The following is an 18,926-nucleotide window of genomic DNA, read 5'->3' as shown; positions in this document are numbered from 1 at the left end:
TGGGAAGAAGGTGAACTCGTGTCCCAAAGAACCAACTCCCCCGGTTTTGTTCTGAGATTACTTAGGGAAGAAAAGAAGGGGCTATGTGCTGGGGAAGAGGTAATCTTCTGTTTTCAAAGATGACCATCACAATCGTGTGGTTCCAAGCAACTGTCAGGTTTGAACCATAAAGCTTTGGTCTGCTGAGGGCCCCACTGGGTCCTGCTTGCTTTCAACCTTAAGGGAAAATTAGAATGGTGTCAGTAGTGTAGCTCCATTCCTCTTTTATATTTCGTAACATCTTTAAAATATGAGTGAGGAATGTAGGCTAATTGTGCATAAATGGACCCTTTTGTTGCCATTGTTGAATGCTTAATTAAGAGAGGGTGATTGTTCTCAAAAAAATACCAGGTTATATTAATGTAGATATAACAAGATTGGTTGTATCCCTCTTGGTAACTGTTGAAACTTGCTGATGAATAAATGATGGTTCATTATACAATTTCCTCTACTTCTGTTGATTATAAAAATTTATAAAAGATAAGTTAGCACAGAAGCAATTATTTCATCAAAACATAATTCAGCATTTTCCAGGTTCTGGGAAAAGAGCTCCAAGAAATGCCTCTTGAAGCAATATTCCATTACTAAAGGAAAGGAACTCACACCAAAAAGACACATCATCCATCTATAGGCTACATTGACCAAGTGTATCTAGAAGCAGAATTAGTGATACAAACTCAGGGTTTAATTCTCACCCAAGTTTGTAATGGCATTGCTTTCCTTTACGCCCCATAGGTTCGTGTGACTGTGTTTCCCTCAAAGACTGTAGCTCAACATTCAGCAGTACCTTGGTGGATCATCCTAGTGGCCATTCTTGCTGGGATTTTGATGCTTGGTCTATTAGTCTTTTTACTGTGGAAGGTAAGTCATATCTGGCACTTGAGTTTTGTGATATAAACTATTTCAGGTTTTCTTGTTAAAGTAAATTAACACTGATAGTACATACATTTTTCATTGCTGCTTTTTCCCAACATTTTTTTCTATGAAATTTTTCCAAAATACAGCAAACTCAAGAATTATATAATGAAGATCTGAATACCTATCTAATATTTTATAAAGGAATAGTATTTATATAAGGAGTTTCTTAAGTGTGTAAATTTCAGTGTTTTCACATATACTATAGCATGTTTGGCAGATAATAATTTTTAAAATTTTTACCACTATGACCGTTTCTTTATTGATGATCAAGTTCTGAATCTAAGCCAAGTTGGTTATCACCCTAATCAGAATCTGTATCCCTATTAATTTTAACTTTTGTTGAAAAGAAATGTTCATGGCACCATGGGGGTTTGTTACAGTTGCAGCTAGATTAGGAAATAGGAAAGCATGAAATCAATGACTCTCAAAGTGGTCACCATAGCCTATATCAAGCATAAGGATGATCTGTTTAATATGATGTACTTCATTAGAGTCTGGTCCTGTAAATATAATGCAGTATCTTCCCTCTGCTTTCTACCAGTAAATAGTTGACATTACAAAAAATGTATGAGATGTCACATACTTTTCTTGGCAAAAACTATCACCTATAGATTTTGGGTTATTCTCAGTTAGTAATGGAGATTCACAGACTTATCAACAATCCCAAAAAACTCAAAACAAAGTTTGTAATGACTTATTTGGCAACTCAACTTGACATGATGTGAAGAGAGGATATTTATAGTCTCTATCCTTTACTCAGTTCTAAAACATTAGGAATACTAATGTTTTAATTACTGTGACATTATGTATACAGTGTATTACTACTTTTCTAAAAGGCCAGAAATTTGGGATTTCCAAACATGTCTGGTCTAGAGGCCAAGAATGATGAAACTCAACTACTAGTCCCTAGGATCAAACTATCCTTTTCTTTGGATCCAAGTATAATGGACAAGGACTTAAGAAAGTTTCACTTTCAAATATTGGGCATCTCTTTTTATTTTCCAAGTTAACTTCCTTTTGCAAAGATAATTTTGAGATAGTTTTTGGGTGTCCTCCAGTCGTGTGATTGAAGTTTGGTATCTGCTTATGCCACGACCCATCCTCCCATGGGAAGTCAGCCGGCCCTACCTGATGTTTATTTCAGATAGTAGGTTTGTCTGAGTACAGCCAGCTGATACAGGAGATGCTCTGGAAATTATTTTGATATCCAAAGCTGAATATGAAGTTTGATATTTGAGGATGGCCTTCTATGCTCTCCAGAAGAGGTCCTACAAGGACAGTCTTTTTCCTATATCTCTGTAATTTAGAGTGACCTAATCTGAGGAGCACAGATTACTATCACTTAAATGATACATGGTGGCTCAGAATTTGGGGAAGTGATAGCAATCATTATTTCATGATGGTATGTTCAAATTTATATTGTGATTTACCCCACAGAGGCCTAAGTAGATGGCACTTATCCCATCAAATTCACTGAAAAGGACAGAAAAATATTCAGTGTCTCTTTTATTTGGATTTGTGCTATAAGTCTTAGAGAATTTATTCTTTACACTTTGAATCAGTAAACTGCAGATGTCAATCTTTTGCATATTTCTAGACTCCATATCCCCTGCAAGAAGAAACTGTGTGCTGAGTTGTGTCCAACTTTTTGCAGCCCGATGGACTATAGCCCATCAGGCTCCTCTGTGAAATTTCCCAGGCAAGAATGCTAGAGTGGATTACCGTTTTCTCCTCCAGGGGATATTCCTGACCCAGGGATCGAACCCATGTCTCCTGCATTGGCAGGCAGATTCTTTACCACTGAGCTACCTAGGAAGCCCTGCAAGAAGAAACTACCCAAAACTGTGATCAGATGTGTAAATATTTTCCCTTTTAGAATGATTTTGGCCCTTAGGATTTGTTACAAATAGAAAAATCAATTTGCTAGTGTCATCCGTATAAATATTTGACCAGAGACCTCTGGTAATAAGAGTTGGGTTAATTGACGTCACTGAGGCTTCCCAGGTGGCGCCATGGTAAAGAATCTGCCTGCCAAGCAGATCCCTGGGTCAGGAAGAGTCCCTGGAGAAGGAAATGGCAATCCAGTCCAGTGTTCTCGCCTGGAAAATTCCATGGACTGAGGAGCCTGGTGGGCTATAGTCCATGCAGTCTTTGTAAAGAGTCAGACAGGACTTAGCAACTGAGTATACAGCACACTTGATGGCACTGTGTCACACGGTATCGGGTTTGTTCCCTTTTGGTCGATCCATAGTGGTCTCTTTGTAAGCAAGCTGTAAGGAGGAAACAGGTTAAACTCTGAGATTTTTCTTTTGTTTAGCTTTTACACAGAACTGTAACACTGACTAAATACCTTGCTTCCTTGTAGTGTGGTTTCTTCAAGAGAAATAAGAAAGATCACTATGATGCCACCTATCACAAGGCTGAGATCCATGCTCAGCCGTCTGATAAAGAGAGGCTTACTTCTGATGCGTAGTATTGATCTACTTCTGTAATTGGTAATTGATCAATGTTTTTTAATTGCTAGCTGTGGACCCTGCTATGGTTGTGGTGGCTAACTTTAAAAGCAACAGCTTGCTGTGTGTGTCCCATTAACAGACGTTTTCCAAATGTCCACACTGGCTTGCCTTGCTTGAATTTATTTTATTTCATTTATTTCACTTGAAAGCTTACTTTAAAAAAAAAAACAGTGCACAAAGAATCTTTCGTTGCAGGTGAGTTACTTTTTGTTGTTGTTAATAGACATCACCCACAGCAATGAAGAAAACTGCAATCTACGTACACATAGGAGGTGTTAGACCTCTACAGTTGACCCGTTTGCCACGTGTTGTTAATCTAGTATGTAGCATACCACTTGGAATTTCAAAGATGCATAAGAAATCATGTCAGATTTCTTGTCCATTTTGGAATTTCCCACAGAGAGAAGCTTGTGTTGACTGCCTAATTAACCTGTTGCATGTTGGAAACATTGTGTTTCTCTTGAAGAGAAGGCTTTCTCACTGTCATCTTTTTGATTTTTGTGCTATAAAATGATGGGGCAAGGCTTGGAATGCTTTTATTATTGCTCAGAAATTGTTTTATGCTGGCTAAGCATGCAGCTTCCTTTCCCTGCATATCTACTACAAGTCAAAGACCATTACAACAAACTCTTCACTACTGGTGTGATAGACATTATGGTCAACTTCAGAAGATGATTCTTTGCCAACATGGCCTTCAGTTTACAAAAGTTTAATATAAAAATGCTGTGGACAGTTTATTCACAACGTTGTAATGGAGTTTGATCTTGTTCCATGTTCCTAGAAATTTTTTTCAGCCCTGGGTCTCAGCTGATTTTAAGTTCATGTTTGGCTTCTCTTATTCGTAACTCCATGGAAACAGGAATTGGCAACGATTCCTTTTTCCATTTCTGTGGGCACCAGAGGGTAGAATTACCCCTGTAATCCCTTTCCATGGCCCTGTCATGATGAATCCCAGCATTTCCATTTCAGTTTATGTATCACCCCGATTTCGTCTTTGTTTAAATGGGGCAATAGTCACACTATGTGACAGATAGGTGTTTTGGCTTTTTTTGCAGAAAATAGAAAAGGCCTTAGAACAAAAATTCTTGTCCCATTTTCCTCACCAATTTAGTGATAAACTTGTACATAATTTTATTTTGCCCCATGCCATTTTTATAGCTTAACATCATTCAAAACAAATGTTCTGTGCCTATTGATATCAAATAGTAAACACATTAATCAACATATTCTAAGTATCTTCCTCATCTATCTTTTATCTGCATTTAAAAATTAAAGACATCTTTTTTAAAAATACATATATATTTTATTCATTAAAAAAATTCAATCTGACTTAAGAATTTCCAGGTATGTTTCCAATAAAAACCTACTTTGGATCAGATTGAATATGTTTTAAAGATTTATAAAATATATATTCATTAATAATCTAAGTGTAAATGCTGTATTTTTGCCAAAAAGAAAAGAAATTAGAGGATGCTCTGAAATTCAGTCTAGTGATAGTTTCTCAAATTCTTTGTGGTGAATGATTTTATTGCAGGACACAGTCACTGCATGATTTATTAATGAAACAGCTTAGTTTGGAGGCTTCATTTGGAAATCCAGGCAGTATAAATTACATCTTAGCTATTAAGAAAGAAGTACTGGAGCCTCGAAGGAGAGGAGATTAAATCACCCATTTCAAGTAGTAATTTGTGAAATATTTGTGACCTGATTTCCATTTTGTTAGTGGAAGAGGGGCATGGAATAATCTTTGGTTTATGACCTTGAAAAAAGTTGTCCTTGAAATTAACATGATGTTCTAGTAATCTGAAAGTTAGATCTTTCACATATAGTATGGTGATTGTAAAAAAAATGGAAGCACTATTTCATAAACTCTTCAACTCTTAGAAGTAACTAACATTGCTATAATAAGATGGAAAGACAAGATGGGAAAAGGGACTTTTCTTCCAGTTTTACAGCTGTTCTCTGCTGTTTATCCTCACTGGCTATTACTATTTCTTTTTGACCTATTAGTTCCTTCTTAAAAGAAAACCATGTCTTTTATTCTTTGTCTCAGTCCAAATTTAGGCATAGCTGAACAGAAAGCTTAGATATTACCATCTAGTGGACTTGCCCTTCTTGGAATTACTTAATTTGTGTCTGTTTCTTTTTCCTCCTGTCTCCAGTGTGGATTCTTTAAACGCTCTAGGTACGATGATAGCGTTCCCCGATACCATGCTGTAAGGATCCGGAAAGAAGAGCGAGAGATCCAAGATGAAAAATATAATGATAACCCTGAAAAGAAACAGTGGATCACAAAGTGGAATGAAAATGAAAGCTACTCCTAGGGAGGCCAGAAAAGCTTCACAGTACCCAAACTGCTTTATTTTTTCCCTAACCCAGACACTCAGATGGATTGAAAAACCTGTTCAATATCTGAATACTGATTTCAGACAGACTGCACAACAGTACGGGCCTACAGTTTTAACTGTGGACGTTGTTACGTAGCCCGAGGCTCCTGTTTTGCACAGCGAAATTGAAGGCTGTTAGAATGGATTTTTCTTTAACTGCCTTAATTTAACGTTCCGGGTTGCCTTTGTTTTTGACTTACTTGTGCTGGGGAAGGGCCTGCCCGGTTACTCTTACGCGACATCCTTCCAAAGGTGTAGCTGGAAGAAGGCACCATGACCCCTGCGCCAACAGAGTGACCGTCCCAACCTCGGCACCACCTCTGCCAGTGTTGTTCTCATAGGACGGGAGAACATGCCAGTTAACTGTCCTGCATCACAACCCTATGCCATCAGGGTAACCGTGTTCAAACTAAAGTGCTCCCATAAATTAAATGTGCAATAGAAGGTGATGTTGCCATCCTGCCATCTTTTTCCATTTCCTAGACGTGTGAATACCTGCTCACGCCAAATACACACAGGTTTCATTTCCCTTTCACTAAAATACACAGGCATAACAGATTTGAATGCTAGTTATACTTATTTGTATATGGTATTTATTTTTCTTTTTTACAAACCATTTTGTTATTGACTAACAGGCCAAAGATTTTCCAGTTTGCCCTTCAGGTTGGATTAAGCAATCAGAATCAGAACATGAGAGGTCACTGGTTGGACCTCAATTACTGACTGCCTAAAGAACATAGTAAGTCTTTATAAATATAGCAGAGAGTTGTTATACTTTACAGAGAAGTTTAAGTTATTAACTCCCTTCATGACAGCACTCATCCCCTCCCTCCAAACCCAAAACATTTAAGAAACAGAATTTAACTGTGAGATGTTTAATTCTTAAAGACAGAAGATATTTTTTAGTTTAGAGCCATGTGTGATATTCATGATTTTCTTGCTATAACTATCAGGAACTCTTGGAAATAATGGGATTGTTGTTGGACTGTAGTGCAGTTTAGTCACTGCTGAAAATATTGTGTATTCAGGACTTGAAAGAAACGGTGAGTGCCGATGGTGGACCCAAACCGATCCAGTGTAAGACTACTGAATACCTGATACCAAAAGTCTAAACATCATGGCTTTGAAGTTTTAAAATATTATTGGAAACATTTAATCAATGAGTCTATGTTCTGTTTTTTGCTTTGTTTCCTCCCCTGTCTGTATCCCCCCAAATACTTTAACTACTCTGAAAAGAAGTGTAAATTGTTTAATTTTAAAGATGAAGGGGAGGGAGGAGGAAGTTATTATTATATACATTCAATAGAGATTGAATAGCTGGAAAGCTAAATTTAAAAAAATTACTGTACTTCAAAATGTTAAGTTACGGGGGGTACAGCAACGAACAGGTGCTAATTTGTTTGGCTGTAGTATAAGTAGCATCTCAAAATCTTTTAAAAGAACGAAATACAGCTATATGTGACATTGATGCTTTTGCGTTTTTTTTTTTTTTCCCAGAAATCTTGTGCCCTTAAGATATTAGTTGTGCTTTGGAATTTTCAAAACAAAAATAGTTTTACAGATGATATTTTGTTTACAGAAATTTCTGTAAAACAGGTCATAACAATGTTTAAAATCTCAGTTTCTTGCTTAGATAACTTGGAACCCAGTGCACTGGCTTATAGGTTGCTGAGAAGCTGATATTTTGAAAGTGTTTATAGACCTTTGTTATAAAAATGAATGTCCTAAAAAGGGGGGTGGGGTGCAAGGGTGGTTCACCAACAAAAGAAACACGAATGTAGTGGTGTTTATAGTTGTTAAAAATGTCATCTCAAGTCAAGTCACTGGTCTGTTTGCATTTGATACATTTTTATACTAACTAGCATTGTAAAATTGTTTCATGATTAGAAAATACCTGTGGATATTTGTATAAAAGTGTGAAATAAAAATTTTTTTATGAAAGTGTTTGTGGCTTAGAAACATAGCATTGTACATGTGAAATTATAAATAACCTGACTTGCCTTTCTTTTTATTGCATCAAGCTGAACTATAAAGGTTTTGGTGTTTTTATTTATGGGACACTAAGAATAATCTCAGATCAGCCAAAGATATTAATGCTCCACAAAATGCAATGTAAATGTGATTTTTTTCCTCTCTTGGCTTTACTGTTTGTTGAGAATATTTTCAAAAGAAAATGATCTTAAAGGTGGTTTGTTCAAGATACCTGCAAATTGGGGGTTGTGTGTAAGCATTGATTCGTCTGCTTCAAAGGCTTATTATGCCTCTGAAGGATAGGGTGTCAGTTGGCAATGACACATGGCACAAAGAAAAAAGTTCTTATGGCTGAGTTGCTTTCTTCTTAGAACACACTTTCACTGTGACAGCAGTCCAGCTGTGATCTGCCTCATTATACTGATCACCAAGCACTGACTAGGCAGAATTGACAGGTCAGAAAATATTTTCTTCATCAATGGATTTCATTTAAATTTAAGCAGCTTTTTGAAACTTCTCTAGCCAGATTATCACAATTTAATAAATCGAAGGCATGTATATAGTGTGGAGACAGTGTAGAATGCCCTGGCCTGAATAAATTTTCCAGTATAAAATGTCCAGTCTGTTAGGGAATAGTTTTCCATTGTACTTGGTATTACACGTTATGTCTTAGCCTTGTTAGTTCTTTGAAGGTCAGACAGGTGATAACCATCTAAAGAAATGAGTGATAGGTACTTTTTAGACAGGCCAGTGGCTGGGACTCTTAACCACAGTCCCATGGGTATACCCAGTGTAAGTCACTGCAATGATGTGTAGTCAGTGGTTACGAGCATCAGAAACTGGTTTGGCTAGGGCTGTGGCATAAATGCCCTTGGCAGAGGTCATGGTAGTGCTTTATGGGACTCCTGGGACTCTGCTTCCTTCTATTCCTCACAAAAAACCAGAGATGCCTCAGTGTGATAGCAGTATTCATACAGGGGACCCTTGGACCTGTCTGTGAAGACTGACACGTAATTGTTGGTTGCAGGTTACTTGCTACAACCTCGCAGCATATCATGCAGAGTTATGGCTTATGTCATGCCCCTGTGGTTGAGAATATTCTAGAATGTGGGGCAGATGTTGGTGGGAAATGCCTTACATTGTCTGGACCAGGAAAATAAGGATAAGCTCAAGCCTTTTACCCTGGATGAAAACATCTTAGTAAGAAACTTAGCCCTAGTACAATGAGGACATTGTGGGAAAACAGGCTGGGACTGATGGGCTGTTTTGTTTTAAAGGAGAAAAATGGTGAAATGTTGTAGGTGACTAGCTTCCACAGGGCTAAGAAAGCAGGAACGTGGAAGGGTTATTTGATGAGCTTGAAGCCGAAGTAAATGATTAAAGGCAGTTCCTCGAGCTCGAAGGATGAGTGGTCCGTCCTTTGGACTTCCGTGGTCCAACCGCTTACATTGAGCCTTAAAGAAAGAAAATGAACTTCAGGATGATTTCAAGAGTGGCTACTGCAGTGAAGCCAGGGGGCATCTATTCCACCACTCGTTCTGATTGTGGTCAAGTGGCAAGTAACTTTTCTTTCTCTTAAAAATAGGTTTTGCCTTCTCTGGCCCTGCTCTCTGAGTCTGAGAGTGCTGTGAGCCAGTGGCTGAGGCCAGGTCTGCAGAGGTGTTACCAACAGACCCATTTAGGAGGGAAATGTTACAAAGGGATTCCTGGTTAAACCCTGGACAGGTAAGTGAACTGTAAAACAAGTCAGGGCGAGAAAATGGATCTAACACAGTTCAAAGTGGACCACAAAGGGAAAAGCTAACTGGGTGATGCTTGATGACTACACTGGAGTGAAGGAAAAGTGTGACTTTCATAGTAGTCAGTAAAGCTTAAATGCCCTGACTGTGGAGCATCTCTTTGTCAGGCTGCTTGTGCTGGGGTCATGGAAGTGGGCAGAGACACATCCATGTTAGCAGGGGTCAGATAAAATTTATGCTATTGACACACTGTCCTTCTAGAACATCCCCAAGAAATCTCAAACTCTAGGAAGAGAGTATGCTTCTTTCCCTATCTCAAAGCCTAACATTCAGTTAGGCTGAATAGTATTCAGTTCAACAGTAACCAGCAGATTTGAGTGAGTGTTCTGTCAAGATCTTGTTCTATGGAGATGGTTAGATGTGGTTTCATTATTTCCTTCCCAATTGGGAATGAAACTTGTAGGGAGGTTACCAGGCTCTAGGGACACACATACAAATGAGACACTGGCTCTGCGCTTTTACAGGAAGCTTATCCAGAACAACAGATGGTACTGACAAACAGGTAATCTACTTTACATATGTGTGCGCAGTCAATCAGTCATGTCTGACTCTTACAACCCCATGGACTGTAGCCCACCAGGCTCCTCTGTCATGGGATTTTCCAGGCAACAATACTGGAGTGGGTTGCCATTTCCTTCTCCACTACATAACTAGCAGAATTAAAAAATCTTGTGTCAGGGTATCAATGGTTGACACATCAGGTCAGTACCTGGGCCTGCGTGGGTAGAACTTGCCTCCAGAACCAACCCCATTCCTATAAAGTTGGGAGTAGTCTAGTCTCAATCTGGGCTGCCTATTTGAATTCCTAAAATACATTAAAAAAACAAACAAACCCCAGTGCTGAGAATTCATGGCAGACTGACTCCATCAGAAACTTCAGTGTGGAATCCAGGCATCCATGCTATTTAAGGCTTCCCTGGTGACTGTTAATGTATAGCTAAGGTTGAGAGCTGCTTCTAAAGCACTGGACAGCTTCAATATTTATGGCAAGGGCCCTGCCCTCTGTGTGGAAATATCTTATTGCTGCGTGTGAGGTTTCCACTGCACCAGTAACAAGAGCTCGGAAGTTAAGAGACATTTGCAATAAAATAGGCACTGAATAGGGTGTGTAAGAGTGAGGCTGCAGTCAGACTGCCAGGGTGTGAATCAGTTTCCCCTCTTAGAATATAACCCCCACGAGTGACTGACATGTCTGCCCCAGTTTCTCTATTTGTAAAGTAAGATTGATATTAGTACCGATCTCATGGGTTCTTAAAAGGAATAAATTAGAGGATCAGAAAATGTTCACTAAATGTTATTTTAATAATTACACTTGTTATATAGAACCATAAAATGTTAAAATAGAAAGGAAACATGGAAATCTAGTTCTACGTTCTCATGTCACAGATGGAGAAATATAGTTTAACTACTGCTGACCTGTCTCCTCATCTAGGTTTTCATACCCCTGGGTTTACCTGCTATAGCTACAGTCTGCAAGTGCAAGTAACCTTCACTAAAAAATACTGTGAGCCTAACTCTTATATTTAAACTGCTCATCAACACAGGTCATTTTGTACAAGACTGACTTATGTCAAACTGGTTCAAACCCTTAATACAATGACCATAATGCGGGCTTGGAGCATGCGCACCAAGTCCATATGTTGGTATCTTGAAATTGCTATGTACTGACTCATTGACTTTCCCCCTGCCCCAGAAATGGAAGAGTGTAAATAGGATTCTTTTTTGAACCATTCCTCAGTTCTTCACCCACACGATAGATTCTTTGGTTTCCTGCAGTGGGAAGGCATGTTATAGTTCTCTTGCTTATATATTTTTATTGCTGTGCAGAAGAGGAAGTGCTCATAGGCCCATTCATGCTTGAGTTACATCATGTATATTAGACCAGATTTGTCAGTGCAAGAACAGTTGAAAAACCCCCTTTTCTTCTTCCCACGTGTCACAGTGCATTGACTGAAAGACTCTAAAGTCCATAAAAGGGGAACGTTTCCCTAGAAAGACTGGGGGTCTGTTGGATTCCAAGGTGTCATCAAATTGCTGATGGAACTCAAGTTCTAGAGTGCTTACAGCCATACCCACTTTGTTGCTGCTGCTGCTAAGTTGCTTTAGCCGTGTCCGACTCTGTGTGACCCCATAGACGGCCTCCCACCAGCCTCCCCCATCCCTGGGATTCTCCAGGCAAGAACACTGGAGTGGGTTACCATTTCCTTCTCCAATTCATGAAAGTGAAGGTGAAGTTGCTCAGTCGTGTCTGACTCTTAGCGACCTCATGGACTGCAGCCTACCAGGCTCCTCTGTCCATGGGATTCTCCAGGCAAGAACACTGGAGTGGGGTGCCATTGCCTTCTCCAGCCACTTTGTTAGGAGGTCTTAAATCAACAAAGTGGTTAAAAGCTATCCTCCTCACACTTAAACATGCCTGAGAATCACCTGCAGAAATTAAGCTGCAGGTGCTGCTTCAGAGAGCTTGGGAAAGAGCCTGAGAGTCAACTTTTCTAATGAGCTCCAGACGCTGCGGTCCACAGATTATACACTGGGTAGCAAGAGTCTGTGGAATCGATCTTCATTCAAGGTTCAAGTCGCTTAGCTGGCACTTTTTGTTTACCCATACTGGTTTAATTTCTGCATCTGTAAAACAGTATATGGAAGGATTATAACCTAGGCTTCTAGAAAGGAGACACCAGTCTACTCACCATTAACAACTTCCAATCCCTAACATCCTCAAACTTGCGTATAAAGAACAATCAGGGCACATTTTAGTCTTTGTTATATGTGAGGATGACAGGATAGATAACATTTCTTTTAGGCTACTCTATGGGCCATGCCTTTAAGACACCTGCCCTGCTAGAAGCAAAATCCCATTTACAACTGAATGGGGAATAATCTGCCAGTTGTAGCAGCTGACCCACTGAAGCAACCATATGTTGGTCTGGTTACAGTGACTTCTCTAAATCAGTAACAAAAAGACTGCAGTAAGAGTCAGCCAAACTCTTAAGAGTTAAACTTCTGCAATCTGACAATTTCTTTCTTAAGCAGCAACAATTCTTCAGTTTCCCTTTGCCTGTTGCCACTGCAAACAGCCCAGCTACTCCTGCTAGGAAACAAATGAATAATGCCTAAGCCCATTGAGATAGATATCTGTGGATTGGCTTGCCAACTTCTATTTCACCCTTTAATTAGAAGGGCTGGAAAGCTAAAAATTCTCTTCCAGATTCCCCATGCAGCTAGGGGTTTTGCACATGAACTGGATTCTGTGAAATATGTACCTTCATTTGAGATCTGCAAGGTGGACTCAGTATTTCTACTAGCAAGCATGGTTGTGGAGACCTAAGGTTCAGTGTTGAGGGTCTTCTAGCTTTCTGAGTATTAGAAAGGGTTAACTGGTGGTGGTCTCATTTCCTGTTTTTGACTATGGATTGTAGTTATAAGTATTTTTCATTACCTAAATTTCCAGAAACTCCTAGATGAGTGATTGTTCTAGATACTATCCCCAGAGGCCCTGTCTAGAGCCTACTTTAGTCTGTGTTGTATACATGTAATTTCCTGAATTAAATCCCTTCATGGCAGTAATACCTAGAGTGGTTTTTACTTTATGCCCTGAACCCCAACTGATAAGGCCATTCACCCAAAGAAAATGTTAAAAGATCTAGGAAATTAAAAGAGAGAATGCATGGGATGTAACTGTCTTCTAGCTAATGCTGGATTTAGAATATTTTTTATTGCCTTTTAACATCAACTTAATTCTCCAAGATATTAAATATATGTCACGGTAGGGTGAATCTTTTTTCTTTTTTAATTAATTTATTTTAATTGGAGGCTAATTACTTTACAATATTCTAGTGGTTTTTGCCATACATTGACATGAATCAGCCATAGGTGTACATGTGTCCCCCATCCTGAACCCTGCTCCCATCTCCCTCCTCCTCATCCCATCCCTCAGGGTCATCCCAGTGCAACTGGTCCTGAACGCCCTGTTTCATGCATCGAACCAGGACAGGCAATCTCTTTCACATATGGTAATATACATGTTTCAATGCTATTCTCTCAAATCATCCTACCCTTGCCTTCTCCCACAGAGTCCAAAAGTCTGTTCTTTACATCTGTGTCTCTTTTGCTATCTCACATATAGGGTCATTGTTTCCATCTTTCTAAATTCAATATATATGTGTTAATATACTGTATTGGTGTTTTTCTTTCTGACTTACTTCATTGTGTATAATAGGCTCCAGTTTCATTCACCTCATTAGAACTGATTCAACTGTATTCTCTTTAATAGCTGAGTAACATCCCACTATGTATATGTACCACAGCTTTCTTATCTATTCGTCTGCTGATGGGCATCTAGGTTGCTTCCATAAAAATATGGAACGCTTCATTAATTTGCGTGTCATCCTTGCGCAGGGGCCATGCTAATCTTCTCTGTATCATTCCAATTTTAGTATATGTACTGCCAAAGCAAGCATTTGTTTTTTTTCTAAATCTCCTCCAAAAGAGAGTGGAAATGGGTATATACATTATCTGAATTAATCAGGAAATGAAGGGAATAAAAACATAAAAATGTGAAGAATCATTATTCTGTGAGAAAATGTCATATTTCATGGACTGTCTTTGTTAAATCGTAGTGATTAATAGGAAAACATGCTACCAGTCTATAGAGCATGGAAATGATGTGTTGTTTTTAACCTCCCAGCATCCCTTTTTTAGGTGAAAGAAACTGCTGTTTCCTTGGGGATCCTTTCTTCTAATTCATTCCCTGATGTTAGGTGTGTGTGTACCACCTCTCCACACCTATTCCCGTTTTCCTGGGCTGGAAACATAGCCCCTGCCTGGCCAATCACGGTCAATCCCCTAGTGTTTTTCTGAAGCAATGAGAGATGCTCATTACAGAGATTTTCCCATTGGAAACTTAAGTCTGCTGCTACTCTGTCCGTTTCTGAAATAGGAAAGTGTAAGAAATGCTGCGGGAAGAAAGAGCCACCCCTATGGACCGTTGATCAGGGCCTTTATTGGGCGGTCGCTCTCGGGCAGAACTCCCGGGGGTGGGTGAGCAAGGAAGCGAAGGGAGTCTGCGAGGTATGAGGGGTGGGGAAGGGTTTTATAGCCAGGGCCGGGCTCCCATATAAGGAAGAAAGTGCGGGCTCAGCGGTGATTGGTGTCCAAGGGCTCCGTGTCGGCACCTGATTGGACGGCTTGGTTGTTGGCCCGCCTCTGGGACTTGTCTGCGGCACTCTTCCGAGGCATGCCTCAACACACCCCGGCAAGCCTCAACATGTCCGGGCATGCCTCAACATGCCCGACCTTTCATCCCGGCCTTTTTGATATAGGACAAGGGGCACCGATTCTCTCTGGCTACTTCCTGCTGAACGGGGGCGATGAGGGGTAGGGTGTGGCCGGGATGACAGGGGGCGTCTGCCGTTAATTTTGTCATGGAGTGCTTGTTGGAAGCCCTTGGTACTGCTGTCGCAGCACCATCAGCTGGACCGTGTTGAGCCGTTGTTTGATAAAGGCCAAAAGCTTATTTAGGATACAGGGCCCGAAAGTCAGGAGCAGCAGGAGAATGATGATTGGTCCCATTAGGGAGGATAGCAAAGTTGTCAGCCAGGGGGAGCTCTGGAACCAGGACTCAAACCAGCCCTGCTGGGCCTCCCTCTCTCTCTTCCTGCGTTCTAACTGTAATCGTCAGCAGCCACAGTGGGTGATGCCAGGCCAGCATCAGATCGAACTGGACTGTGGTCTCTCAGTCATTCAGGAATCGAAGACAGAGGGGTTCGGGTGATGGTCAGTGTGGTCAGCCCCGTGAGGGTGGAGCGGTAGGAGTGATCGGGAGAAGGGGTTGGGGCTAGGGCCACCCCTGTCTCTGGGAGACCCGGGGGAGCTCGTTTGAGTCAGGTCAGGTGGTACCAGGGCTCGTGTCCCAGGAGTTTGGCTGCTGTAGGAGTGGTGAGGATTTACAGTATAGGGTCCCGTCCAGCGAGGCTGTAGTGGGCGGGGACTCAGGGTTTTTAGCAGTACCTGATCTCCTGGGGCCAGAGGCTGGGTAGGCCCCTCGTTGTCTGTCGATTGTGGCAGGACCCGGTCTGCGTGTTCTCTCAGCAAGGATCGTAGGAGGGAGAAGAGGGGGAGGTACCCCGCGAGTGGGGGAGCCTCTCCCTCTGGGAGGTGAGTCAGGAGATAGGGCCTGCCGTAGAGCAGTTCAAAAGGGGTCAAACCTGTTTTGGAGTGTGGTGTGGTACGAATGCGAGTGAGCGCCAGAGGAAGGAGGTCGACCCAAGACAGCTGCAGTTCTGAGGCAAGCTTGGTCAGATGCGTCTTGATGATGCCGTTCACCCGCTCTACCTTGCCTGACGATTGGGGCCGATAGGGGATGTGGAGATGCCAGTCGATACCCAGGGCTGCAGCCACCTGCTGAGAGATCTGGGAGATAAATGCAGGCCCATTGTCAGACTGGAGAGAGTTAGGCAACCCAAATCTGGGAATGAGATGGGCCGTCAAGACCTCCGCCACCGCCGCTGTCTCCCGGGCGGTGGGGAAGGCCTCGACCCATCCTGAAAAGGTGTCCACCAAGACCAGCAGACAGCGGTAGGTTCGATGTCTGGGCGTGTGGGTGAAGTCTATCTGCCAATCCTGCCCGGGCATATGTCCCCTCAACTGGTGAGTCTCCTGTGGGGGTCGGAGTCCTCCCTGAGGAGAGGTGGAGGTGCATGTTAGGCAGGATCGGTGGACGGCATATGTGGTCTGTCCTGAGATGTAAGGGAGAAAAGACAGGGCTGAGAAAGGAAAAGAGAGCTCTTGGTCTGATGTGGAGGGTATTGTGGATTTGGGATATTATGGCCTTAGCCTGGCGCTCAGGAAGCACCGGTTTATTATGGAGTAGTATCCATCCCGACGGGTGCCTCTGAGCCCTTTCTTGCACCAGCAAGGCTCTGGCTTCCTTGCTTGAATAATCTGGGTTGAGGGTGGCTCTCAAAGTCAGCAGGGGCTCGGGGGCTTGTTGTAAGGTAATTTGTCGAGCCACTTGATCTGCCATATTATTACCCAGAGCGACAGTGTCATGGGTATTTTGGTGTCCCTTGCAGTGTATGACAGCGACCTCTTTGGGCAGGGATAAGGCATCTAACAGTCGTGTAATGTGGGGGCATTACAGATGGGGGATCCTTTAGTGGTCAGGAAGCCCCGTTCTTTCCAGATTGCCGCGTGAGAATGGGCAATCAAGAAGGCATACTTGGAGTCTGCGTAAATATTGGCCCTCTTTCCTTCTGCTAGGTGTAAGGCTCTAGTTAGGGCTGTTAGTTCAGCCTTCTGAGAAGTCGTCCTGGGTGACAAGGGCTGAGCTTCTAGGACTTCCCGGGTGGTCACCACAGCATAAGCTGCCCTTCAGTTTCCATTGGGGTCTCGCTTTGAGCTCCCATCGACGAACAAAGTTAGCTCTGGATTTGGTAGAGGTTTGGAGAACAGGTTGTGGGGTGGTTGCATAAGGGACTCAAGGACCTCCGAGCATGAGTGGGCTGGGGGTTCTGAGGAGAGAGGGAGTGAGGGTAGCGAGGAAAGCGGGTTTAATTGTGGGGAGCGGCCCATGGAAACCTGAGGATTGTCCAGGAATACCAGGTGAAATTGCTGGAGCCTGGACTCGCTGAGTTCAGAAAGAAATCTAGAGGCTAAAAGGTCACCAAGACGGTGAGGCGAGAAGATGGTCAGGGGTTGGCCATGAATCAGCTTTTTTGCATCGGCATACAACGTTGTTGCCGCCGCTAGTGCCCGCAGGCAGGGGAACCATCCCCTGGCTTGTGGGGTCAAGTTGTTTGGATATGTAAGCAATAGGCAGCAATTCGGGGCCAATCGGTTGCACCAAGGCTCCAAAGGCTATCCCTCCCTTTTCATCAGAGTATAGATGGTGCGGATAGTTGGGATTTGGGAGAAAGAGAGGGGGTGCAGCCAATAGAGTTGAGCGTAAAGTGTGGAAGGCCTGAGTCACTTCAGTGGGGGAAGACAGAGGCCCTGTGGGAGTCTCTTTAGCCGCCGCATATAGAGGTTTGGCCAGGGTAGCATAATTTGGGACCCAGTTTCGGAAGAATCCCGTCAGTCCTAAGAAGGACAATATCTGGTCTCCGTCGGCCGGAGGGCAGATGGACCAGAGGAGGCTACACCGGTCCGCTGTCAGGGCTTTAGTGGTCGGAGTGATTTGGAGGCCCAGATAGACGACAGAAGTCTGAGTCAGTTGGGCTTTGGATTGTGAAGCTCTTTAACCCTGGGAACCAAGGAAATTGAGGAGAGTTGTAGTATGTTGTCGGGAGGTCTCTTCTGAGGGGCTGCAAAGGAGCAAGTCGTCTACATATTGGAGGAGGGTGCTAGGGCGAAGCGAGCATCTGGCCAGGTCCTGGGACAGAGCCTGCCCGAAGTAGTGGGGACTGTCTCTGAACCCCTGAGGGAGTACGGTCCATGTGAGTTGTGTGTGTCGGGGTGTCGGGGTCAGTCCAGGTGAAAGCAAAGAGGAATTGGCAGTCGGGGTGGAGTGGGATGGTAAAAAAGGCATCCTTGAGGTCAGTAACGGTGAAATGAGAGGTCTGAGGAGGTATGGAAGAAAGGAGGGTGTAGGGGTTAGGGACAAGTGGATGGGCAGGGATCACCGCCGCGTTGATCAGGCGGAGATCCTGCACCAGCTGGTAGTCTCCTGAAGCCTTCCAAACAGGGAGGATAGGCGTGTTACAGGGGGAGGTCGTGGGGATCAGGAGACCCTGTCCCATGAGACGGTCGATGATGGGCTTTAGCCCCCTGAGGTTGCGAGTAGACAAAGGAAACTGGGACCGGGCTGGGAAACAGGTGGGGTCCCTTAGCCGGATGAGGACTGGAGGGTGGTGCGGAGCCACCACCGGGACTCGGGTGTCCCAGACCTCAGGATTAACAGAAGAGGTTGGAGGGTCAACAAGTAGCATTAGGAAGGCCCCTGATGTGGGAGCCGATCCTGCAGCTAGCTGAAGAGTGGCCTTCAGCTTAGCAAGTATATCTCTTCCCAAGAGAGGAATAGGGCAGGAGGGGATGACCAAAAAGGAGTGGGTAAATAGACAGGAATCTAATTGACAAGATAGTGGTTGGGTTTGGAGCGGACACGAGGATTGGCCATCAATGCCCATAACCGAAACCAGGGAAGGACGTAGAGTGCCTCCGAAAGAGGGAAGGACCGAATAGGTAGCCCCCGTATCAACCAAAAAATTGATGGACTTACCCGCTACCTGGAGTGTTACCCTGGGCTCGGCTTGGGTTATTGGGGTCCCCAAGTCTGGGCGGCGTCAGTCACCGTCGAA

The 18,926-nt window shown here is 42.9% G+C and overlaps 1 protein-coding gene and 1 non-coding gene across 3 annotated transcripts in view; one reads left to right on the top strand and one right to left on the bottom strand.

The window, feature by feature from the left end:
* Nucleotides 1–6,462, top strand: part of ITGA6 (integrin subunit alpha 6) — an 84,752-nt gene extending 78,290 nt beyond the window's left edge. Inside the window, exons 24-26 of one of the 2 annotated variants that reach the window (XM_052656210.1) lie at nucleotides 775–900; nucleotides 3,323–3,452; nucleotides 5,636–5,702. In XM_052656210.1, the coding sequence (XP_052512170.1) occupies nucleotides 775–900; nucleotides 3,323–3,430 (234 nt within the window). In that variant the 3' untranslated portion in view covers nucleotides 3,431–3,452; nucleotides 5,636–5,702. Of the gene's footprint in view, nucleotides 1–774; nucleotides 901–3,322; nucleotides 3,453–5,635 lie in introns of both variants that reach the window. The other variant, XM_052656203.1, reaches the window with a different exon arrangement.
* Nucleotides 6,463–13,983: 7,521 nt separating this feature from the next.
* LOC128044113 (U6 spliceosomal RNA) lies at nucleotides 13,984–14,086 on the bottom strand. Its single transcript, XR_008199082.1, has one exon. It is a non-coding gene; the product is annotated as a U6 spliceosomal RNA (small nuclear RNA).
* Nucleotides 14,087–18,926: the final 4,840 nt, after the last annotated feature.

This window comes from Budorcas taxicolor, chromosome 2 (genome assembly GCF_023091745.1).
Source record: "Budorcas taxicolor isolate Tak-1 chromosome 2, Takin1.1, whole genome shotgun sequence".
NCBI classification, from domain to species: domain Eukaryota; kingdom Metazoa; phylum Chordata; class Mammalia; order Artiodactyla; family Bovidae; genus Budorcas; species Budorcas taxicolor.
Note: the sequence above shows the minus strand (reverse complement) of the source record. Positions and strands in the feature narration are given on the sequence as shown.